At 44.2% G+C, this 19,268-nt stretch overlaps 1 protein-coding gene across 6 annotated transcripts in view; it reads left to right on the top strand.

The window, feature by feature from the left end:
• SASH1 (SAM and SH3 domain containing 1) overlaps positions 1-19,268 on the top strand; it is a 245,783-nt gene that overhangs the window by 81,184 nt on the left and 145,331 nt on the right. For all 6 annotated transcript variants that reach the window (XM_032407689.1, XM_032407691.1, XM_032407688.1 and 3 more), the window contains exon 2: positions 18,040-18,168. In XM_032407689.1, the coding sequence (XP_032263580.1) occupies positions 18,040-18,168 (129 nt within the window). The remainder of the gene's footprint in view (positions 1-18,039; positions 18,169-19,268) is intronic.

The following is a 19,268-nucleotide window of genomic DNA, read 5'->3' as shown; positions in this document are numbered from 1 at the left end:
AAACAAATGAACCTGGGGTGGTGGGGGGAGAGAAAACCAAGACTCTTAACTGTAGAGAACAAACTGGTGGTGACCAGAGGGGAGGGGGTGGGGGGATGGGTTAAATGGGTGATGGGGATCAAGGAGAGCACTTGTGATGAGCCCTGGGTGTTGTGTGTAAGGGTTGTTGTGTGTAAGGCTCAAATCACTAAATTCTACACCTGAACTAACTAATATTAACTAATAATCTTCTAACTAATATTAACACTGTATGTTAACTAACTTGAATTTTAAATGGTAATTGGGGGTAAAAGTGTACCGTGTGTCTTATTGTTATTCAGTGTAAATATTTTTTCTTAAACTGAGAGCTTAGGAGTGAGCAACTTAGTCCTTAGAGCAATCCGCAGCTGGGGCAAACCGTGCACATTGTTGACTTGCAGATCCTAGTCAGGCCATCTCTCAGCCTGGCTCTTCAGTTCTGCTGCTGCCAGAAGATTGTTCCCCGCAGAGGCTCTGCTCGGGTGGGCAGGGCCACAGAACAAAACATGCCTGCGCCTGTTTACACCCTCTGGCCCGGCCTCCCCTTTCTCTGTAGCCGGCAGGATTTCCTCAGGAAGCTGTCCTGGTGGAGGGTGGGCCGGGGTTAACCAGGACGTGATGACGCGCAGCCCCCTCTGCCCTCTGGGAGCTGCGCTGAGGTCAGCCTAGATCCTGGGTCCGCCCTTTCCAGTCTGTAAGTTCCAAGGACCATTCTCCTGCCCACGTTAAGGGGTGGGGGGGGATAGATTTGGTTTGTGTCCCCCTTGCACGTGGCTGCTTTTTCCTATTTCATGCTCGCACATAGTACTGGGATGAAAAGCTTGGGAGGGGGCACCCCTCAGGGGCCCCCAGAGCAGCTGTGTCAACACTTCCAAGGCCCAGCGTTTCCCGCCGTGCTGCGGGGCCAGTCACTCGAGGGCTGCTGGGTCAGCGGCGGGCCCAGCCTCAGGAAGAAATGATGGATTGGATGATGTGCCAATGTGTTTGGCCTGGCCAAGCCCCCAGGTGTATGTTTCCTCATACGTGGTTGAGTGAATTATTCCACTGTACACCTCTATAGCTCGGGAGTACTGCACTGTTAACGAATGCTCATTTTTATTTAAAAAATGTAATGGGAGGGGCTGTCTTCTGTGGAGGCCTCAGGAGATGGCTGTATAATTTAAATCAGCAGTAAGGTTAGTATACCCAAGTGCTGCAAGCCCGTTTTTCTGGAGTGAAGTCAGGTTTGGGAGTAGGTCGTCACGGATTTGAAGCCTGGGTCTGAGCTTTTTAGCCAAGTGACAGTGGACACGTTTGTCACCTCCCTGAGTGTCTACGCCCTCACTAGGTTGTACCGTTAGTACAACCTACGTTACGACTTGTACGTTTTAAGTGAAATAACATGTGGGGACACCTGACACATTATATAGTCATGTAGATGTTCAATAAATATTAATTTCTCCCCAGCTCATCCTTCCAGCCACCCCAACACACATGCGCACGCACACACATGCCAGATTCTATTTTTTTAAAAGATTTTTATTCATTTGAGAGAGAGCGTGTGTGCACAAGTGGGGGTAGGTGCAGAGGGAGAGGCAGAAGCAGACCCCCTGCTGAGTGGCAAGCGCGACATGACCTGGGGCTCCTACCTGGGGCTTGATCCAAGGACCTGGAGATCAGGACCTTAGCCGAAGTCAGACACTTAACCGACGGAGCCACCCAGCCACCCATCTGGCCCGCACGCCAGATTCTAGTGTCAGCATTTTCTACAAACTTGATCAAACGTATCAAAAGCAAATCATTTTAAAGGCGTCTGTATGGTGCATGAAGCTCCATGCTGTTAGCCCGGAAGATTACTGAGCTTTTATTAAATGCCTACCCCTGTGACCTTGTGGTGGGCGCTGCCAAGAGTTACAAGTGCACCGCGTTGTAGGAAGACCCACGCATTGGCCTGGCATAGCTGGTCCGTGTTGGGGAGGGGGAGGGTGCCTGAACGTGCATATGTGAGATAATCAGGAGTAGGTACACACCAGGCAGAGAGACTGAACAAACACCGAGGGCGTACGCAGCATAGCAGGGATATGCCTGTGGGTCAATTCCTCTGCTCTGAATGAGAAAAAGGCTAGTTTGGAATCCAGGTTTATCACAGGTTTCTCGGCTTCTGCATCGTGTTTGTTACCTGTAGTAGTCATATCTGCTTCACCCACTGAAACTGTTTCTACCTGGACAAAGGTGATTTCATTACGACACAGGGAGATTTTTTAAGCCGGACAACCCAGGGTTGGTCATGATATTCCAGAACATTGTAAGTGACAATGGCAATTATTAGTGACAAAAGCAATTCTTTATTGAGTTCTGGGTGCCAGATACTATGTTGAGCGCTGTACATGGATTATTAATCTCGTTTATTAGGCCTCGTGGCCCTGTGGGCAGGTACTTCCAAGGCACAAGGAAATTTAATAACTTGCCTTTTTGAGGTTAGAGATTGAAGTATCAGCAATTGTGTCAAACTGGTTCTTTCTTTTCCTTTTCCAAAAAAGAGAAAGAAACCCTAAACCAAACCAAACCAAGAAAGTCCTCCACAAAAGTAGATAAAATAATTTCTTAATAACAAATAGCAGTTTTGGGGCGTCTGGGTGGCCCAGTCGTTCAGCGTCTGCCTTCGGCTCAGGTCATGATCCCGGGGTCCTGGGATCGAGCCCCGCATCGGGCTCCCTGCTCTGCGGGAAGCCTGCTTCTCCCTCTCCACTCCCCCTGCTTGTCTTCCCTCTCTTGCTGTGTCTCTGTCAAATAAATAAATAAAATCTTAAAAAAATAGAAGTTTTTTTTTCTTTTATAAATGGAAGGTGGAGGTGAGGAAGGGTCATAAGGATAGATCAAATGATCAAACATGTCCTAGACAAAGTATTCTGAGGTCTTTTAAGTTTATCTCGACATCTTTGATTAAAAAACAGGTTGTGGAATATGGACAAAATCCAATGCAAATCTAAGAAACAAATAGGCGATTAATTATTGGAGATTCAAGGGTAGTTGGCAAGATTTTGAATCAGGAGGAAATTCACACAGAAGCAGTCTGTGGGAAGTTTGGACACATGAGTTCCGGGATTCTGGTCCTTGAGTTACCCACATTGGAATGTTTTGACCCCAGGCTTTTCCTTTTCTTATCTTTCAACAAGGCCATCTTGGTTTCCTTCTATTAAATTCTCTCTCTGCTTTGGCGATATTTGGGGTCTCTTGTCTTGTCAAAAGATATGTTCCAACCTAATAAGGTATTCTCAAAGGAAGACTGCCACACAAGAATGAAACAGCAAATGAAATTTTATAATGAAGAAACAATCGGTGAAGTATATTGCCACGTGCTGCGTGCTTTAGTATCTCTCCTTGGTCGTCTCCTTAAATGTTGCTGTCAGAATGCCAGCCTCATGGAATGGCTGTAATTCTCTTCTTTCTTCCATATTTTATACCTCTTAGGGGTTTTGTTGCCATGGAGAGGGGGCTGGGAGAGAAGCGCCTCTTGTCACTGGGCAAATGTTTCGGAAAAATGAAGCGAGGTTGAAATTAATTGGCATGCTTTTTAGATATTTCCTGAATTATTTCTATGGAAAATCAATTTGGTTTTTCGGCATTTTTGCCTGTGTGTCACATCAGGCTTCCACAGCCACGCTTGTCTGTGGGGAGGTGGGAACAGGATCTGCCCTCAGTCTAGGCACAGAGCAAGGGTGCTTTATGGGTTCTTGGTGCTCACAAATAAGGAAAGGCAGGAATGGGGGCAGGGAGCCTTCTGCTCACCAGTTTTCCCAACACCTGCCTTCTGTGACCAGGAAGGTCGTGAAGAACTGCAGTGGGAGAACAGTTAGCTCTAATGGCCTTTTGAGAATCTTTATTATCTGCATTTATGACCTGGTTTGCAGGTGGAGGTCAGAAGGTCGTATTCGGGGATATTCGTTAACAGAACCAATTTCCCCACTAGTAGTTGTTCGCAGAACATTCTTTCTAAATGCAATACCAAAAAATATTTGGAGTTACCAAACTAGCTCATTTATGACCTAGGTAGATACAGAGAATGTCTTGACATAGCCCTCACTCATTTTTACAAAATGGAATACTACAGATACTTCTTTTCTGACTTTGTGAAACTGCTTAAATTGCAGATTACATGATTGCACATTGCATAAGGAAGCCCAGCACCACCATGAATTCAGAAACACTGTCATATAAAAACCTTCTTCTGCTGCCATGTTCTTTCACTTTCAGACTTGCAGCCTAGAGCCAGTTCTTTAAAAGGCTTGTCTATGTAGTTGAAATAATTTTCCCTGGGTAGTGGCTGTTTTGCAATAAGCTTACTACATTTGACTTTCTCACATTTAAAAACTAATAAACTACATAAACATAAAAGTGCTAAGTGTTAAAACCAACACCTCTTAGGAGTTTGTTTTTAATAAGCTTATGTAATTAACACCTTGAACCATATATTCCATTTGTTTCTTTTGAAACCATACAAAGAGAATAGGATGATACACATACAGAGGGCACTGGCGTAGTTAATGCTGGCTTTTTAAATTATGGTGAAGTCATGGGTGTTTTAGAAATTAAACCTTGCCAATTACTTTTAAGTCTGAGAACTGAAGAGTCGATCCATTACTGAGAGAAAAATAAATCAGAACATAAAGCAGTATATAAACTGTTTATATTCCTCTTCCCAAGGGCCCGAGCATAATGCCTGGCACAGTACTTGTTTATTGACAATTTTATTCCATTCATTCATTGATCCAGTAAATTGATATTGAGATTCTTCTAGGCACTCTCCTAAGCACTGAGCAGTGAACAAAACTTAGAAAAATTTCTGCCCTTAGGGACCTTACACTTTAGTTAGGGGACGGGACTAAAACAGACATGAGTTATATGCAAACTAGTTTAGATGATGAGAAGTGGGGAGGAGAGAGAGTAGGCAGAGGATGGGGTCAGAGACTGTGTGCCTGAGAGGTGGGTCGCCATTGTAGCTAGGGCACACTGGGGAAGCAGGGTGTTGAATCACCTCTGTGGCAGGTGAGGGCAGAGCGGTGAGGGCAGAGAGAGGAGCAAGTCCCAAGGCTGGGTTAGCTGGCACGTTCTGGAGTGTTGGAGGAGAAGCAAGGTAGCCGTGTGGCCAGGCAGTGAGCCTGAGAGGCTCCGATGGGGCATGAGAGAAGTGCGGGAGGGCACAGATGACATGGATCATGGACCTTTCAGTTCATGGGGGCAGGGGCTGCAGCCTTTACTCTGAGCGGGGCTGGAGTCTGAGTAAGGCTTTTGAGTAGAGGGGCAAGGATCTGACTTAGGCTCAAACAGGATCTCTTCGACTGCTGTGTTTAGAGGGTGCCCGGGGTGAACGGGAGGGAGCCGAGTGTTTTGATTTCCCAGTATAAAATGGAGCTGTTGAATTGTGCTTTGCCAATGGAAAGACATAGTCCATCCTGACAGAGTAGCATTAAAAACAACAACTAGGGGACCCTTTAAGAGACTTATTAGTACACTTTTTTGGTAGGTACACTTTTTTTGGTTGGCTTTTCCCCCACAACGTGACAGACAATTAAAAATTTATCATCCACATCACAGAGAAAAAAAGTGAAATTGCTCTTTTTTATAGAGCAATTGAGGAGCATAAAAAAGTTTGTGTAGGTGGTAGACATGTGACTAGCCTATGAATCTAAGAACTCGGATAGGAAGGAAGAGGGGACTGTGTTCCAGCAAACACTGACCTATAAAACTGTTAAAAGTAACAAGATTTGGCCGATAAGTACATAAAAATGTTCCTTCTTAAGTAGAAGTGAATTGCTCTTCAAGAAAAATTATATGTTAGAAATTTAAACATTAGATGTTATGATAAAGCCAGTGGTGATGTTAGTAAGTTCTCAGCTCATGAGCAAATTGGAAAAATGAACATTTTCATTCTAGTGATAAGTGGCTTGGTAGAATGATGTGAATTCATCTCAGGTGGGCTTTTTTTTTTTTTTTTTTTTTTTTGCTTTTAGGCCTAAGATACCTGTCAAGTTTATGTTGTAACTCTATGTAGAATGTGGTACAAAGCAAATAAATTTCATTCTCAACTTCCAAGATGTTTTTAATCTGAGTAAGCCCCATGTGCTAAGGATGCTTTTTCAGAGATCTTTCACATTATATTCTTGGCAAATGGAAAAGTCTTTTATGATGAAAATTGAGATCATCTTGAGGGGAAATGATATAGTTAGGAAAGAACTTTTCTTCCCAAAGAATTGAAATAAAAGTATGGCCTTCATGTCATATACTGTTTTATATGGTTACATCCGTAGATGGACAGACACCCAGATCCAGATCCAGATAATACTCACCTATGTGCCTGGAACAAGAAGAATAATTTTGCGCAGCTGACATTCTCTAAATCTGGTTTTTTCTGTAGGTTACAGGTCAGAATGTGCACAGGATGAAGACAGCAGATTTCCCATTTACCCCACATCCACAAGCAGGCTTTTGAGTCCCCAAATGAAGTCCTTGGAGCACGGAGTGTTGTTGGGAGTGTCCTTGAGATAAGGGGATGGACAGAAGAGCAGATGTCGGAAGCTAGGTCATGAAATGTGCTTGAGGAGGGTTAGGTGTGCGTTGAAGAGTTGTTTTTGGATTACTTGGAGTTTTTCCAGGGCAGTGGGTAAACTGGTTTCTCCCTGACTTTGGAAAGAGACCACCCAATTGGTGTCATGTGAATGAAGGGCCCTACAATAGCCTCCACTGTATAGGATCAGACAGGTTTCCATTCGGCTCATCATAGCTCATTCCCAGCAAGGGAATGTGCCTGTTTCCTTGGCCACAGCGTTGGTCTTGTATTTGCTTTCTGACACCACCTGCCCCAGCAGCATTCCAGGTGTGTTTTCCTCCTGGTCTCCCTGGTGGGGATTGGATGGCGAGGATTCAAAAGGTTATGGTCCTGGCGTCTTCAGTGCCTCCTTATATCGTCATTTCCAAACACTTGCCTTTTCTGTCAGGATGTGAGAAGAATGTAAGAGTTTAGTGACCTTGTGCCCCTTGCACCAAGGAACTTTCCCCGTTAATCTTTTTGGTGTAAGAATCTTCCATTGGATTCCAACGAGATCCATGCCCATCAACATGTTAAGAATGGTCAGCAATAAGTAGAAATAATCAGAAGTCAGTTCTGCACATGAAGAATCCTCCACGCGGGTTTCCTTCTTTCTCTCTCGCCTCCTGTCCTGCCACACCTCCGCACCGACTCTTCAGCCAACTAGGTAGCTTTTCCTCTGGGAACAGGTGAGGCTGTCTCCTGACTCAGATGAATTATATGTATTTGTTGTCCCTTCTGCCTGGAAACATATTCCCCAACCCTTCACCTCGTTCTTCATTGGTTGTTATTTTGAAGGATGTTTGAATGTCTCACTCACTCACTAGGCTCAGTTACTGCTCTAAAGTTGGTGGGGACAGAGACTGAGACTAAAAGCTCATCATTATATATGAAAATGCCGAATGAATGTTATGGGACCCTCAGGAAGTGGGGAGTCAGTTCTGTTGACTTCCATTCCTTCCTTCCTTCATGCACCTGCTAGACACCTCTTAGGGAATGGCTAAGTATCATTGTGATGGTGTTAGGTGCCTAGGTTGCCAAAATGAGTAAGACCCAGCTCCAGCTTTCAAGGACTTTGAAGTCTCCTGGGAATGACAACCACGTAAGTAAGTAAAAGTCATTTTAAAAGATGCCTTAAAATAGAGAACTTCAAATAGATACCGAAGTGTCATATTTTAAAGAACTCCCATGTTCCAGCGCGACCATCAGTCATGGCCAGTCTTGTTTCATCTATACTTGCACCCACCCCTTCCCTGTCCCTCCATGCCTCTGAAGCAGACCACAGACATCAGGTCATTCCGTTTGTAGGTGGGATGTGTGATGGCAGTGATGCCGCAAGAAGACCAGATGCCATGCCAAGTCCATCGTGAAGGATGGGCTGCTGTCTGCGGGGTCAGTAGGACGAAAGAAGGTGTTCCAGGCAGAAGAAACAGCATGGAGGAGTGGGGATGATAGAGTGCTGCGTGGACTAGTTTGATCTGGCCCAAACTGGTGTGTGAATAGAGAGGTGGAGCCATGGGACAAGTCTAGAAAGGCAGACAGTCCAGATAAAAAGGCTCTCGTATCGTATGGTATACAACAGACCGACTTCGTCAAATCCTCACTGGGAGACATTTACAGTTTTCAAGATCTATATTCTAAAAGTCACCGTGGGCATGGGATCTAGGGCAGGGGTTGTACATGAGATGAGATTGGAGAGAGGGTGAGTAGCTGGGAAGTTTTGTTCACCACTTGAAACACTGCTAGGATTAGGATGGAGAGACATTTTGAGACACTTGAGACATGGAGAGGTTTTAGGGAAGAGATGTTATACTAACATTGACTTATTTATGACACATTAGTATAATTAGTTCCGTTAGACGTAGTGACCTCTTTGAGGGTAAGTGAAGGACTCCTGAGAGTCTGGTGCGGGGGCAACTGGTTGAGGCTAATCTCTGGAACACCGGAATCCAGCATGAAAGTTTGGGGAGTTGGAGAGTTCATACTGAATACGTAGAAAGAGGAGGCAAGACATTTACAGCTAAGGAGGTGGAGAAGGAGTTTTGAGAGTTTTCGAAGTATAAGTTAGGGGCATCCAAGTACTTCAGTATGGGCCATTTGATCAGCGTCCTGGGGCTTGCTGGCCATCTGAATTTTTATTGATAACACTATTTAGGCAATACTTACCAGTTCTTAAAAATCTGGAACTTTGGGGGGCGCCTGGGTGGCTCAGTCGGTTAAGCGGCTGCCTTCGGCTCAGGTCGTGATCCCAGGGTACTGGGATTGAGCCCCGCATCGGGCTCCCTGCTCGGCGGAGAGCCTGCTTCTCCCTCTCCCTCTGTCTGCCGCTCTGCCTACTTGTGCTCTCTCTCTCTGTTAAATAAATAAAAATCTTTAAAAAAATAATAAATGAATTAAGTCTCAGGGAAATATATGAAATAAATATTTAAAAAAAAAAAATCTGGAACTTTGGGAGCATCACCAAAAAAGATTTTAATTAACAGTGAACGGTTATAAGATTTATCCTCTTGTCAGTTTTGATCAGGTCACCAGGACTTCCAAATCTCTCTTAGCCTGCCTCAAGGAAATCAGCCACGATGATTGAGTCCCGTTCTGATTCCATTTATTATCACCCTCCTGACTCTCTGCTCAAGCCACAGCAGAATATAATTTTCTTAAAATATGACAAACTCAAATATTGTACAAGGTTTAACAACCTGAAATTTCAGGATTGTTTTGAGATTAATCATTTCCAAATTTCTAGGAATATTATAGATCACACCCCCCCCATCAGGTCATCATTGGCCAAATGCTTGAGAATGCTCATATCCTCATGATTATGTGACAGAGGCAGCCAGACAAAGTGCAAAGTGTGATTCATACTCATCAAAATCTGTGAATATGGTCAGATATTGTGACTTCATTTCCACCAAACTAGCTTGTTCATTGCCACCCAACTAGCTCGCTCTGCTGTTCTTTCCAAATCTGTGATTCTATTAAGCTCAGGGCAATTTAGAAATGAGAAATGAGTTTAGTCCGCAGTTGCCATCTGCTAATTCCACATGTCCATTTTGAGTACGAATCTGTACTTTAATTTTTTTGAACAAATTGTCAACGTTCCAGTCACTCCCCTTCATTTTCAAGTTCTGAAGCTTCCTGCGAAATGTTCTTTTGAGCCACTGATAGCATTTTTAAGATATTTTGATTATTAGGTCAGTTGGTGGTTTCAGTAGCTAAAAGACTTCTCATGTTTTGAAAATATGAATACGGAGAACAGGCTTAATACCAGTGTTTGCATGTGACATGCATTGTATGTTTTGACCTCTCAGATAGATAATGGTTTTCATCTATAAATGAATAGTTTGAATTATTTCAATAATTGGAGTTTTGCTTTTTGAGAGGTCTTACAATGGAACTGGGACCTACTGTTTTGAGGAACTATTGATACTCCATTTTATCTGGCCCTTAATACAATTTAAATTTGGACAGACTTATTCTAGTTAAGCCATAAGGGTCAACATTGTAAACTTGTTTTGATTAAAGGATTTTTCTATCAAAAAAAAAAAAAAAAGCAGATTGGATCTTTCAGAGCCCTTAATTCCAAAAACACCTTACACGAAGCACACAGCCTAGTAAACCCCCCTTAACAGGTTTCCATGACTGAACCATATGACTACAGTAAAATAAAGACCATACTTTGCTTTCCTATTAATAATAAGCATTCGTGTTTCTTGGTTTTATATTGTATACAGAGCACCTAGCAAACACCTGGAGTGTCATAGATGTTCAATACATATTATTTGAATTAATGGCATACCCTCTTAGGTGTTGATGATTGAAGAACATACTAATTTTCTAGCCTTGGTCACTTTCTCCATCATACCTGACAGTTAACGTGATATCACACACACTCCCCGGGAGGGATACGGAGGAGGCCTTTTTTTATCCCATTTTATTGTAGCTACACCTCTCCATGGTCAGGAAACTGAGTTCTAGTACTTAGACCGAGCTTTCCAAATTCCTTCCGAGCTGATAATTAGAGATTACTGGTTTGTGTGTGAGATTCTGGTAATCACATTTTTTTGCTAAAAATCTCAAGCTTTTTGTCCCGTCGGGTCAAGCAGGCTGCCCTGGGCCTGAGGGAGGAAGATGAGACAACAAGAACACGTTTCCTCTGTGGCTTTAGATCTGTCGAGCCACTGATGGCATTTCCCCAAGAAAACAGGGAACACGAGAGGAGAAAAAGGCAGGGGAAGCCTTGGGGAAGCATCTGCTTGTTGAGGTGAGCTGAGGAGGAAAGGTTGAGGGTTGGGAGGAGGCCAGTGGGCGGGGGGGCTCTAGAATAGACTCCAAAGTGGGAGTGCCCCCAGGAGTGCAGCCTGGGAGGCAAAATGCCCTCAGTGACTTTCATCCTTTTTGTCCTATATTCACTGGAAGATGCAATTTACATTGTGATCAAGAACAGTCATACATAACTGAAACAAATGTTGCAGGAAACAGTATCCTTGCTTCATGTGTTGTACGCCAGCATTCTCTGTTCTATGCTGTTCTGCTCTATGCTATGCAATGTCATTGCAACAAATGCTGGTCTCAGATGTCTCCATTTATCTCAGGACTCTGCTGGCTTAGCACTCTATCAACCCGGAAGCCAGAAATGAATCACGGCTGCCATATTTTTTAGACTGAAGGTTGGTGGTGGGTGGCAGGTATCCGTGACGGCTCCCACGTGGTATCATTGATCCACTCCCTTGCCTTGTTGGCGTGAGGTGGCGCCTGGACCCACCAAAAGTCCAGGTCCTGCCAGATCTCCTTCATCTTCTGGGAGTCTTGAGCCAAGTGTGTGTGTAGATCTATCGTAAAGAGCTCTAGCTTCTCTTACAGGTCGCCCATGGCGTCAGGGCTTTGGGTGGTGAGAAACAGATGCGGATTTTAGTTGTCTTTGTGTGGTTCCAGGGTTCAGTTTTGTCCTTGCTCTTTCACACTCAGCTTCTTTCATAACTGCCAGCCTGGCCGACCTGTAGTGACTTTGGACTGACTCTGTGCTAGACCCGGAGGTAGCAGCCTGAATAGACTGTTTCACCAGCTTGCAGTCTCCCATGGCAGTTACTTCTCTGATCCATGCTGACCCCTGCAGCCCTAATGCGCTGTGATCTGATGGGGGAATACCACTGCAGTTGCTTTTCCATTTGGGAATAGGAAAGAACTTAGAACTTTTTACTTATACTTGTATCTATCTCATTTAAAATGCCTATTTCTGTGTGCATTTTTAATGTCAATAGATATAATTTATATTAATAAGTACTTAGAGTTGTAAGTAGATATATATTTGTAAATAATTATATCAAGGAAGTTCCATGGCCCAGTTGTTGTTGTTTATTTTTGGTTTTGTGCTGTATATGTGTGTTTTTTGTTTGTTTTTTGGGTGGTTGTTTTGTTGAGAGAGTGCTGGGAAGGAGGGAGTGGTCAATGCTGCCTGCCTGAGGCCCTTCCTTCTTCAGGAGTGGACTTAGGTTAATCAGAGATGATGCAGAATAGTGAGGGCCTTGGGAACCAAAGTCCTATTTGCCAAAGGAAGAATTAGACACAGGGCCTGGCAAGTTCTGTGTGTTTTTGGAGAGGGGGAGTGGAAGATGTGAGATCAGCCCTCCAGCCACCTGCCATGTGGGTGTGCCCCCAGGGCCTTTTCATCACCACCAGCATGATCTAATACTGTCCTTGAGTGTGTGTTTTTGGTTGTCATGTGTAAAAAACTTTTTCCTGAGACAGACTGTATTCCAGCTCCAACCATCTTGCAGAAATGCTTGGAGTGATACCTCAGAGAAAAATATTTGAGATCATTATCCATTCAGTGAATCTCTCCATAATGACATGGCAGGATGGGATAACAGAGCTGGTACAGTGACATTGTTAGGAGTGAGTTGGACGGTTCGGTAGTCAGGGCTGGGGTCCCGAACAAGAAATATGGAGTCAGGACAGCTAAGATAAAACAGCACTGACATCCGGTTTTGCAGCTTAGACAGGACTGCGCTAGCATTCTCCGTCCTAAAATAAGACAGTTAACCACAGAGCATTTGTCCCTATCACGGGCAAGGGGCAGTTAAGATATAAGCCCCCAGATGTCAACAAAAAAAGACTGTGAGCACATAGACATTAACCTAATAGGTACACAGATACGTGACTAGAGGGCTGATTGGCATGACTCAGCACACCGTGATTGCTTAATATAGTTCTGCAGAAGAGCTCATAAAAACCCCTCAACTTAGACACTCCAGGGGCAACCCTCTCGGGTCCCCTCCCTCTCCGGGCACTTTATACCCTTGCTCAATAAGCTTTGCTTTGCTGCCCACCACTCTTCATCTGGTCCACCTCCTCATTCTTTGAAGTGGCATGACCAAGAACCTGGGGCACTGAAGGCAGAGAATTCCTGCAACACCATCTCACAGATTCAGTGAGGCTGAACAAGGAAATCAGAATTAAAGTCTTTTTTATGGTAGTAGCGATTTCACCTGAAAGGTTGCTGGAAGTGTTTATCACCCCAGAATCTTTAAACAAGCTAATTAAGAATGAAAACAAATTGTGAAGTCGTTCAAGAAATCAGGCTTCGTTGTCGTGTAGTGATTTCTTTCGTGGATTTAGCTTGTAGGGGACTGATGTATTGACATATAGCTCTGTCCCTCTCCAAAACAACAGGGAGCAATGTAAATATAACATGTACTTTATATTATGCAATATATATATGGACTTATAGACAAAAAAGGTAGAGACACACTAAATTAAAGAGTCAGGAGACTTCTCTTTCTCCCTCTCAACGTTGGGGATTCAGAGCAACACGTTGAGTTTTCCCTCCGGGCTCTGTCTTTACAGATACATAAAATAGCAGGACCACAGGTTCATTTGCATTCATTTGCATTTGATCTACATACAACCATACAGATTACATTGTATTTCCTGGTGTTTTCAGGATTTTTTTTCTTTTTTTTCTCCCTTAAAGACTGTCAAAGATATTCTGAACCATAAGTGACATCTGGGAAAAAAGAGAGCAAAAATAACAGAAGTTAATGATACAAATGCTTTGTTTTCATAGTACTTTTAGTTTTCACTTCTCCCAGAGACAGAAGTACATTGGGATAAATATCAGAAATACTGTTAAATCAGTTGTTGGGAGAACAGTGCTATTTCTTTTTTCCTTAATTGCAACAGCAGTCTACCTGATATGAATTGTTCGGTACAAATGCCCCTTATCTCTATATTTTTATGTTGGTTGTATAAAAGAGGAGTGTTTGGTAGAAATGTATGCTATGGCTTCTTGGGAAGATTACACAAGATTTGCCCTCCGCTGACCTGCCGCTGGGAGTAAGACCACAGATTTGATTTAAAGCCATATCAAGTGAAGTAGATGGCCCTATGGAAAGATGCTGTGACCTGGTTTTATAATAAGAAAAGGAAGGAGAACTTGAATTTGCATGGATTATATTCTTTTTTTTTTTTTTTTTAAGATGAAGATGGGAAAATTCTTATAAAAAGATCATGGGGCACAAAATTTCACAATTACTTAAAATCTTTTGAGGAAATAAGAGTTCCCCCATTCCTAAACTTGAACCCATATTGCTTCAGCCTGATGCATGAGAACCAAAGGGGAAGAATAAGAAGTGAAACAAATTAGCCAAGTGATAACTCTGGAGCAGAAACAATGAATATCTTAAAAGAAAAAAAAAGTTTAAAAAGGAATCTATTTCAGTGTTTTAATAATTGTATTTAGAGAGAGTTTAAAATCATAGTCCAGAGTTTATTCTGTAACATGAGTGCCTCTTGACATCAGCATTGTGGGATGTTGAGTCAGACATGAACTTCATATCCCCAAAAGAAAGATGCATGAGGTGTGGTGCTATTAAATATCCAGCTGCATTATTTAAATTCCCTGCAGACTAATTTTGCGAACATTTCTGGTAGAAGTGAATGTTTTTACTGAATAGGTCTATGCTATCTCAAGTAGGAACGGGTTGGACAGAAATGGTGCAGAGGTTTCCAGGTAGTCCTGAAAGAGCATGGGCGTTGAGAGGATAAAGAGAAAATGATCTTGTGGTTGTTCGTTGGTTCCATTTGATGGGGATGAACAGGATTCCTTTCTGGGGATGGCAGACAAGACCTATTTTTTAAAAACATGTTCTTTTATTCTTTTGCATTGCTTGGCATTTAAATCATCAAGACTGATGAAAATGGAAATTTAGGGGACTTATTGCACATCTGGAAAGCAATTTGGGAAAACAGAGACGCAGCTGTGCCACCCTGTTCTAAATTATTGTCTGCCAGGCGCCAAGTAAGGAGTGGATAATGCAGCATGTTGCAGGGTGTGAAGCGTTTGCTGTCTTTGGCCTGTGTTGAGTTGAACAGCTGCCTTTTTTCTTATGAGCAATGGATATATTTTCCAGGCCCCCAAGTTATTGGGGAATTTTGGGTGATTTGGACTGAGAAATAGGGACTTAAACTCTTTCACTAGTGGCAGAAAATTTTGCTCGGCAGCTTGGAAACTTGAGAACTGAACAGTTGGTTTTGAAGGTGTTGCTTGGAAAAAGGGGGAAAAGGGTAATTTGAACTAAGAATTTTTTTGGAGTGGACTTGATTATTCCAAGGAAACAGTTGATTGTGTTAAGTTGTGTTAAGTTGTGCAGTTCAGCTGGTTATTTTGAATAAATAAATTCTTGTATTTATTTATTTGAATTCTTGAAGCCAGAATTCAAGATTGGAGCACTTTGGCTAAAACAGTACAATTCTTAGTGCTTCTGTGAAAGAGAGAGAGAGAGAGAGATTTCCACTTAAGAACAACAAGCCATAGGAAAGATTCACTCAGATATTAGAAGATGTGGGTTTTATATTTGGTCAGAAGTTTCCCTTCCTGGATGGATGAAGGTAGACGTTTCTGGATAAAGACAGGATAGATAGCATCATATTCTCGAGAGACTTGACATGACTCTGAAGGGCCCAGGAGCTTCCAGGGGCCCCAGCAGTGGTGGGCAGTGGCCAGATCCAGGCAGTCACTCATAAAAGCGGGTTCTCAGGTCCTGGGCTGCAAGCCGTGTTCCCCCCACCTTCCAGCGCACACTTTGAAGGGAGCGCCTTGGTCTTTCTCAGTATATGCTGGGGGCGGGGGCTAAGGAAACATGAGGATCTTGAAGAGAAGGGGGCCTGGGAGGACTTTGTTTCTTTGAAGTGTAAGCAAACGTGTTGGCTTAATAGAAGGCAGCTGCCCAGGCAGCCATGGACTCAAGCCCTTGCTTCAGCAGGCACTATGCTCTCATTCTCCTAGTCCTGGCTGTGAGTGATAGCTGGTGTTCAGGACTCAGTTCTCTGGGTGTTGGTGCTGAGGTGGGTGGGGTGGGAGAGGGCTGCTCTGAGGGGAAAGCTGTTGCTGTAGGAAGCTGCTGGTCGCTCTTCTGGCTGCCCTGGGCCTCCCAGTCTGTGGGCCTGAGCTCCTTCCTCAGCCGGGCGGGACTGGGGAGCAGAGGTGAAGTGAAGGGCCCTGAGATGTGGGCCAGCAAGCTGGGGGTTTATTTTGTCACCTAGGTGATTCTCAGAGGAAGGTGAGCCGGACAGCTCTGTTTAGCATGGTCACTTTGGTGGCTGGGTTCATGGCAGATTAGACAAAGTGGGGAAATGGACAGGGTACGTGTTGTTGAGTTGAGGCGAGTCAGGGCAAACCTTGGGGGATCATAGTTAGTTTGATTTACCATGCTGTATTTCAGGAACGTCACCTTAAGATATTCTGGTCTGGCCCCCTTCCTCCCCAGTGATTCTGGTTTCAGGCAGTTTGACAGCAGTAAAGCAAAGACCAGCAGGCTGACCACCCCTGGACCTTTCCTCAGAGGCTCAGCAGCAGATTTCTTACCTTGACTAATCTTACTTCCCTACTGGGGGACCTATTGAAGAGGAGGTTGGGCTCTCAGCTTCTCTACTGTGTCCTTCCAGCCTGTTGTCTGAGATAGACGGACAGACCAACGGACCGAGTGGGGAATGACTTTTGCCCAGACATGTTCAGATACTCAAAACACCTTATTTTGTCTCATAAGAGTTCTTCTCACCCCTAGATCTGTACTGGGGATTTGGAGGCAATTAACCTCAAAGGAGAACATTTTACTGGTGGGAAAGGAAGAGGTTTTTTTCTAAAAAATCATTTGTTTTCATTTCTGTTTCTCCCGTCTGTCGGTTGCGTAAAATCGGTAAACACAGATCTAGGATAGAGATTGTTCTGACCCAGGCCTCTTGAGAAGGCCTGGAAGTCTTCGGCAGAAGGGCTTTTGGAGAACTCTTAATTCCCCAACTCCACTTGCAATCTGAGCGTGTTTAGCAGCATTTTACAAGTGTTGCTGTGTGTGATGTGATAGGGCTGTGCTCTGTAAAATGGAAAATGTGGGCGCCTTCTAGGCTCTCTCAAAGTTGTGTTTCTTTGGTGGTCTTTGTAGCGCCATTTATTCATACCAAAGAAAGGACATGTTGGGAGGTACAAAGGGGCAGGGGAAATGTTTCTATGAATGAATGAATGAAGCAAACGGCATGACTTAAAATGTAGGCAGCACTTGTCCTCATGAATGTGTTCAGACGTGCATTTAGGCATCCACTCCCCTAAGGGAAGACTACAGTCTGAAACATTATCTTGAGGCGAATGTTAGTAACTAATAAGCCTATGTGCCAGCCTGACTGTGTTCCTTCATTAGTTCCACTGTGAGATAGGTACTCAACTGCTCCGGTGTTCCCGCCTCGGGCCACTGAGTTGTAAGGGGCAGCAGAGCTGAGTCTGGGCTCCAGAGCGTTGGCTCCAGAGTGGCTGCTGAGGCCCCAGGTGGGTTTCCTCTTTAGGTGAATTTCTAACGTGTACTCTCCTTGGAATAACTCAAGGGATAGGGTGTTCTTGTCAAGGGTCTCTTGGGAAGGCATGGCACAGGTGGTCTCAGATGTAGCATCCTCATCAGTCCTCAGTCCTCTGGTTCTCATCAGAATTTCTGGGAGTGGGGTCCTGGTACCAGAATTTCTCAGAAGCTTCCCAGGAGGTTCTGGTGCAGCCACTGATTGGGCTTTAGGGAGCCTCTCACCTGCACAGTGCCTTCTCTGAAGGCGCACCCCTGAGGGTTTCTGAGCCCTGCCAGGCAGGCGGAGGTGTGGGTTTAAGACCGTGGCCTTGGCATCGGCAGTCCCGGGTTGGAGGCCTGGCTTCTCTGCTTGTTAGCCCTGGAACCCTTGGGCAGTCACTCAACTTCTTTGGCCTCCTGTTTGTTCACCTGCACAGTGAGGAAACGGGTCTGGTGTCCAGCGGGTATCCTGAGGATTAGGAGGTGTCACACATGAAAGTTAGCCTGGCGCTGAATCCCAGCCATGGTTAGTGTAACTGCATGGAGAGGGGCACCAAAAGCAGTGGGTCTTTTTGCAGGTGGACTGACTGCCTTTGTTCTTTTCCTCTTTCTTCCTGCTGCCCTCCTCGCCCCCAGGACGGCTCGCTGGGAAACATCGATGACCTGGCACAGCAGTATGCAGATTATTACAACACCTGTTTCTCTGATGTGTGCGAGAGGATGGAGGAGCTCCGGAAACGGCGGGTGTCCCAGGACCTGGATGTGGTGAGTGGGTGGCACTGAGAACATGCTTCTGCCCGGCGGGGCTGCTCGGTGTCCTGCCCCTGATGCAGCACTCCTTCAGGCCTTCTGACGGTCCTGCTCGTGCCTGGGGTGTCCCTCTGTGAGCTGCTGTGCTAGATCGGGGTACAGGTCCCAAAGGATGAATCATCTAGCTCTGTGGTCATCAGATGAATTGAGTATTCGCTGGGATGGCATGACCAAATCTTTGTATTCACGAAAAGACTAGATTTTATGTTTTAACCTAAGTGACAAGAGTGTTTTCCCTGTTGGCCAGTGTACACTACATTTTTATGGACTCTAAGCCCGAAGAATGTCTAGGCTAGATCTTTTCTTCTTTCCTTTCACCCTCCCTCCCTCCCTCCCTCCCTTCCTTCCTTCCTAAAATAAAATTTATTTTATTTTATTTTTTAAAGATTTTATTTATTTATTTGACAGAGAGAGACACAGCGAGAGAAGGAACACAAGCAGGGGGAGTGGGAGAGGGAGAAGCAGGCTTCCCAAGGAACAGGGAGCCCGATGTGGGGCTCGATCCCAGGACCCTGGGATCATGACCTGAGCTGAAGGCGGACGCTTAACCGACTGAGCCACCCAGGTGCCCCTAAAATAAAATTTAAAGAAGCCAGAAACCACCCTAATTTCTCACCTGGTAATTACCATGTTGGTATTTTAGCAGATCCCTGCTCAGTGCTTTTCCTGGGCATTTTTACATCAGCAATGTAATTCTTGCTTTTTTACTTAATATTTTATTATAGTTCTTCCATGTCATTAAGATCTTCATAATCACCATTTTTCATGGCTCTATCCTTGCACTCAGGTGTTGAAATTCATTTGGCTGTTTCATGAAGACCATTTAGGATTAATGCCGCATTTGAACTTGCATGCGATAAATAGTAAATAAATAGCTTAGGTCTCTCTCTGTAATCTATATGTGTGCTAATGTTTCCATGTTGTGCATTTGCTACAAAAAAATCTTACTGAAACTTCTGCGCTTATTAATTTAAATTTTCATTGTATATTCTGTTTGGTTTCATCTGGTTCAGTGCTTTTCAAATTGTTTTATTTCACTGTGGTGACCTCAAGAC

Source organism: Phoca vitulina, unplaced genomic scaffold (assembly GCF_004348235.1).
Source record: "Phoca vitulina isolate PV1807 unplaced genomic scaffold, GSC_HSeal_1.0 scaffold9, whole genome shotgun sequence".
NCBI lineage: Eukaryota > Metazoa > Chordata > Mammalia > Carnivora > Phocidae > Phoca > Phoca vitulina.
Note: the sequence above shows the minus strand (reverse complement) of the source record. Positions and strands in the feature narration are given on the sequence as shown.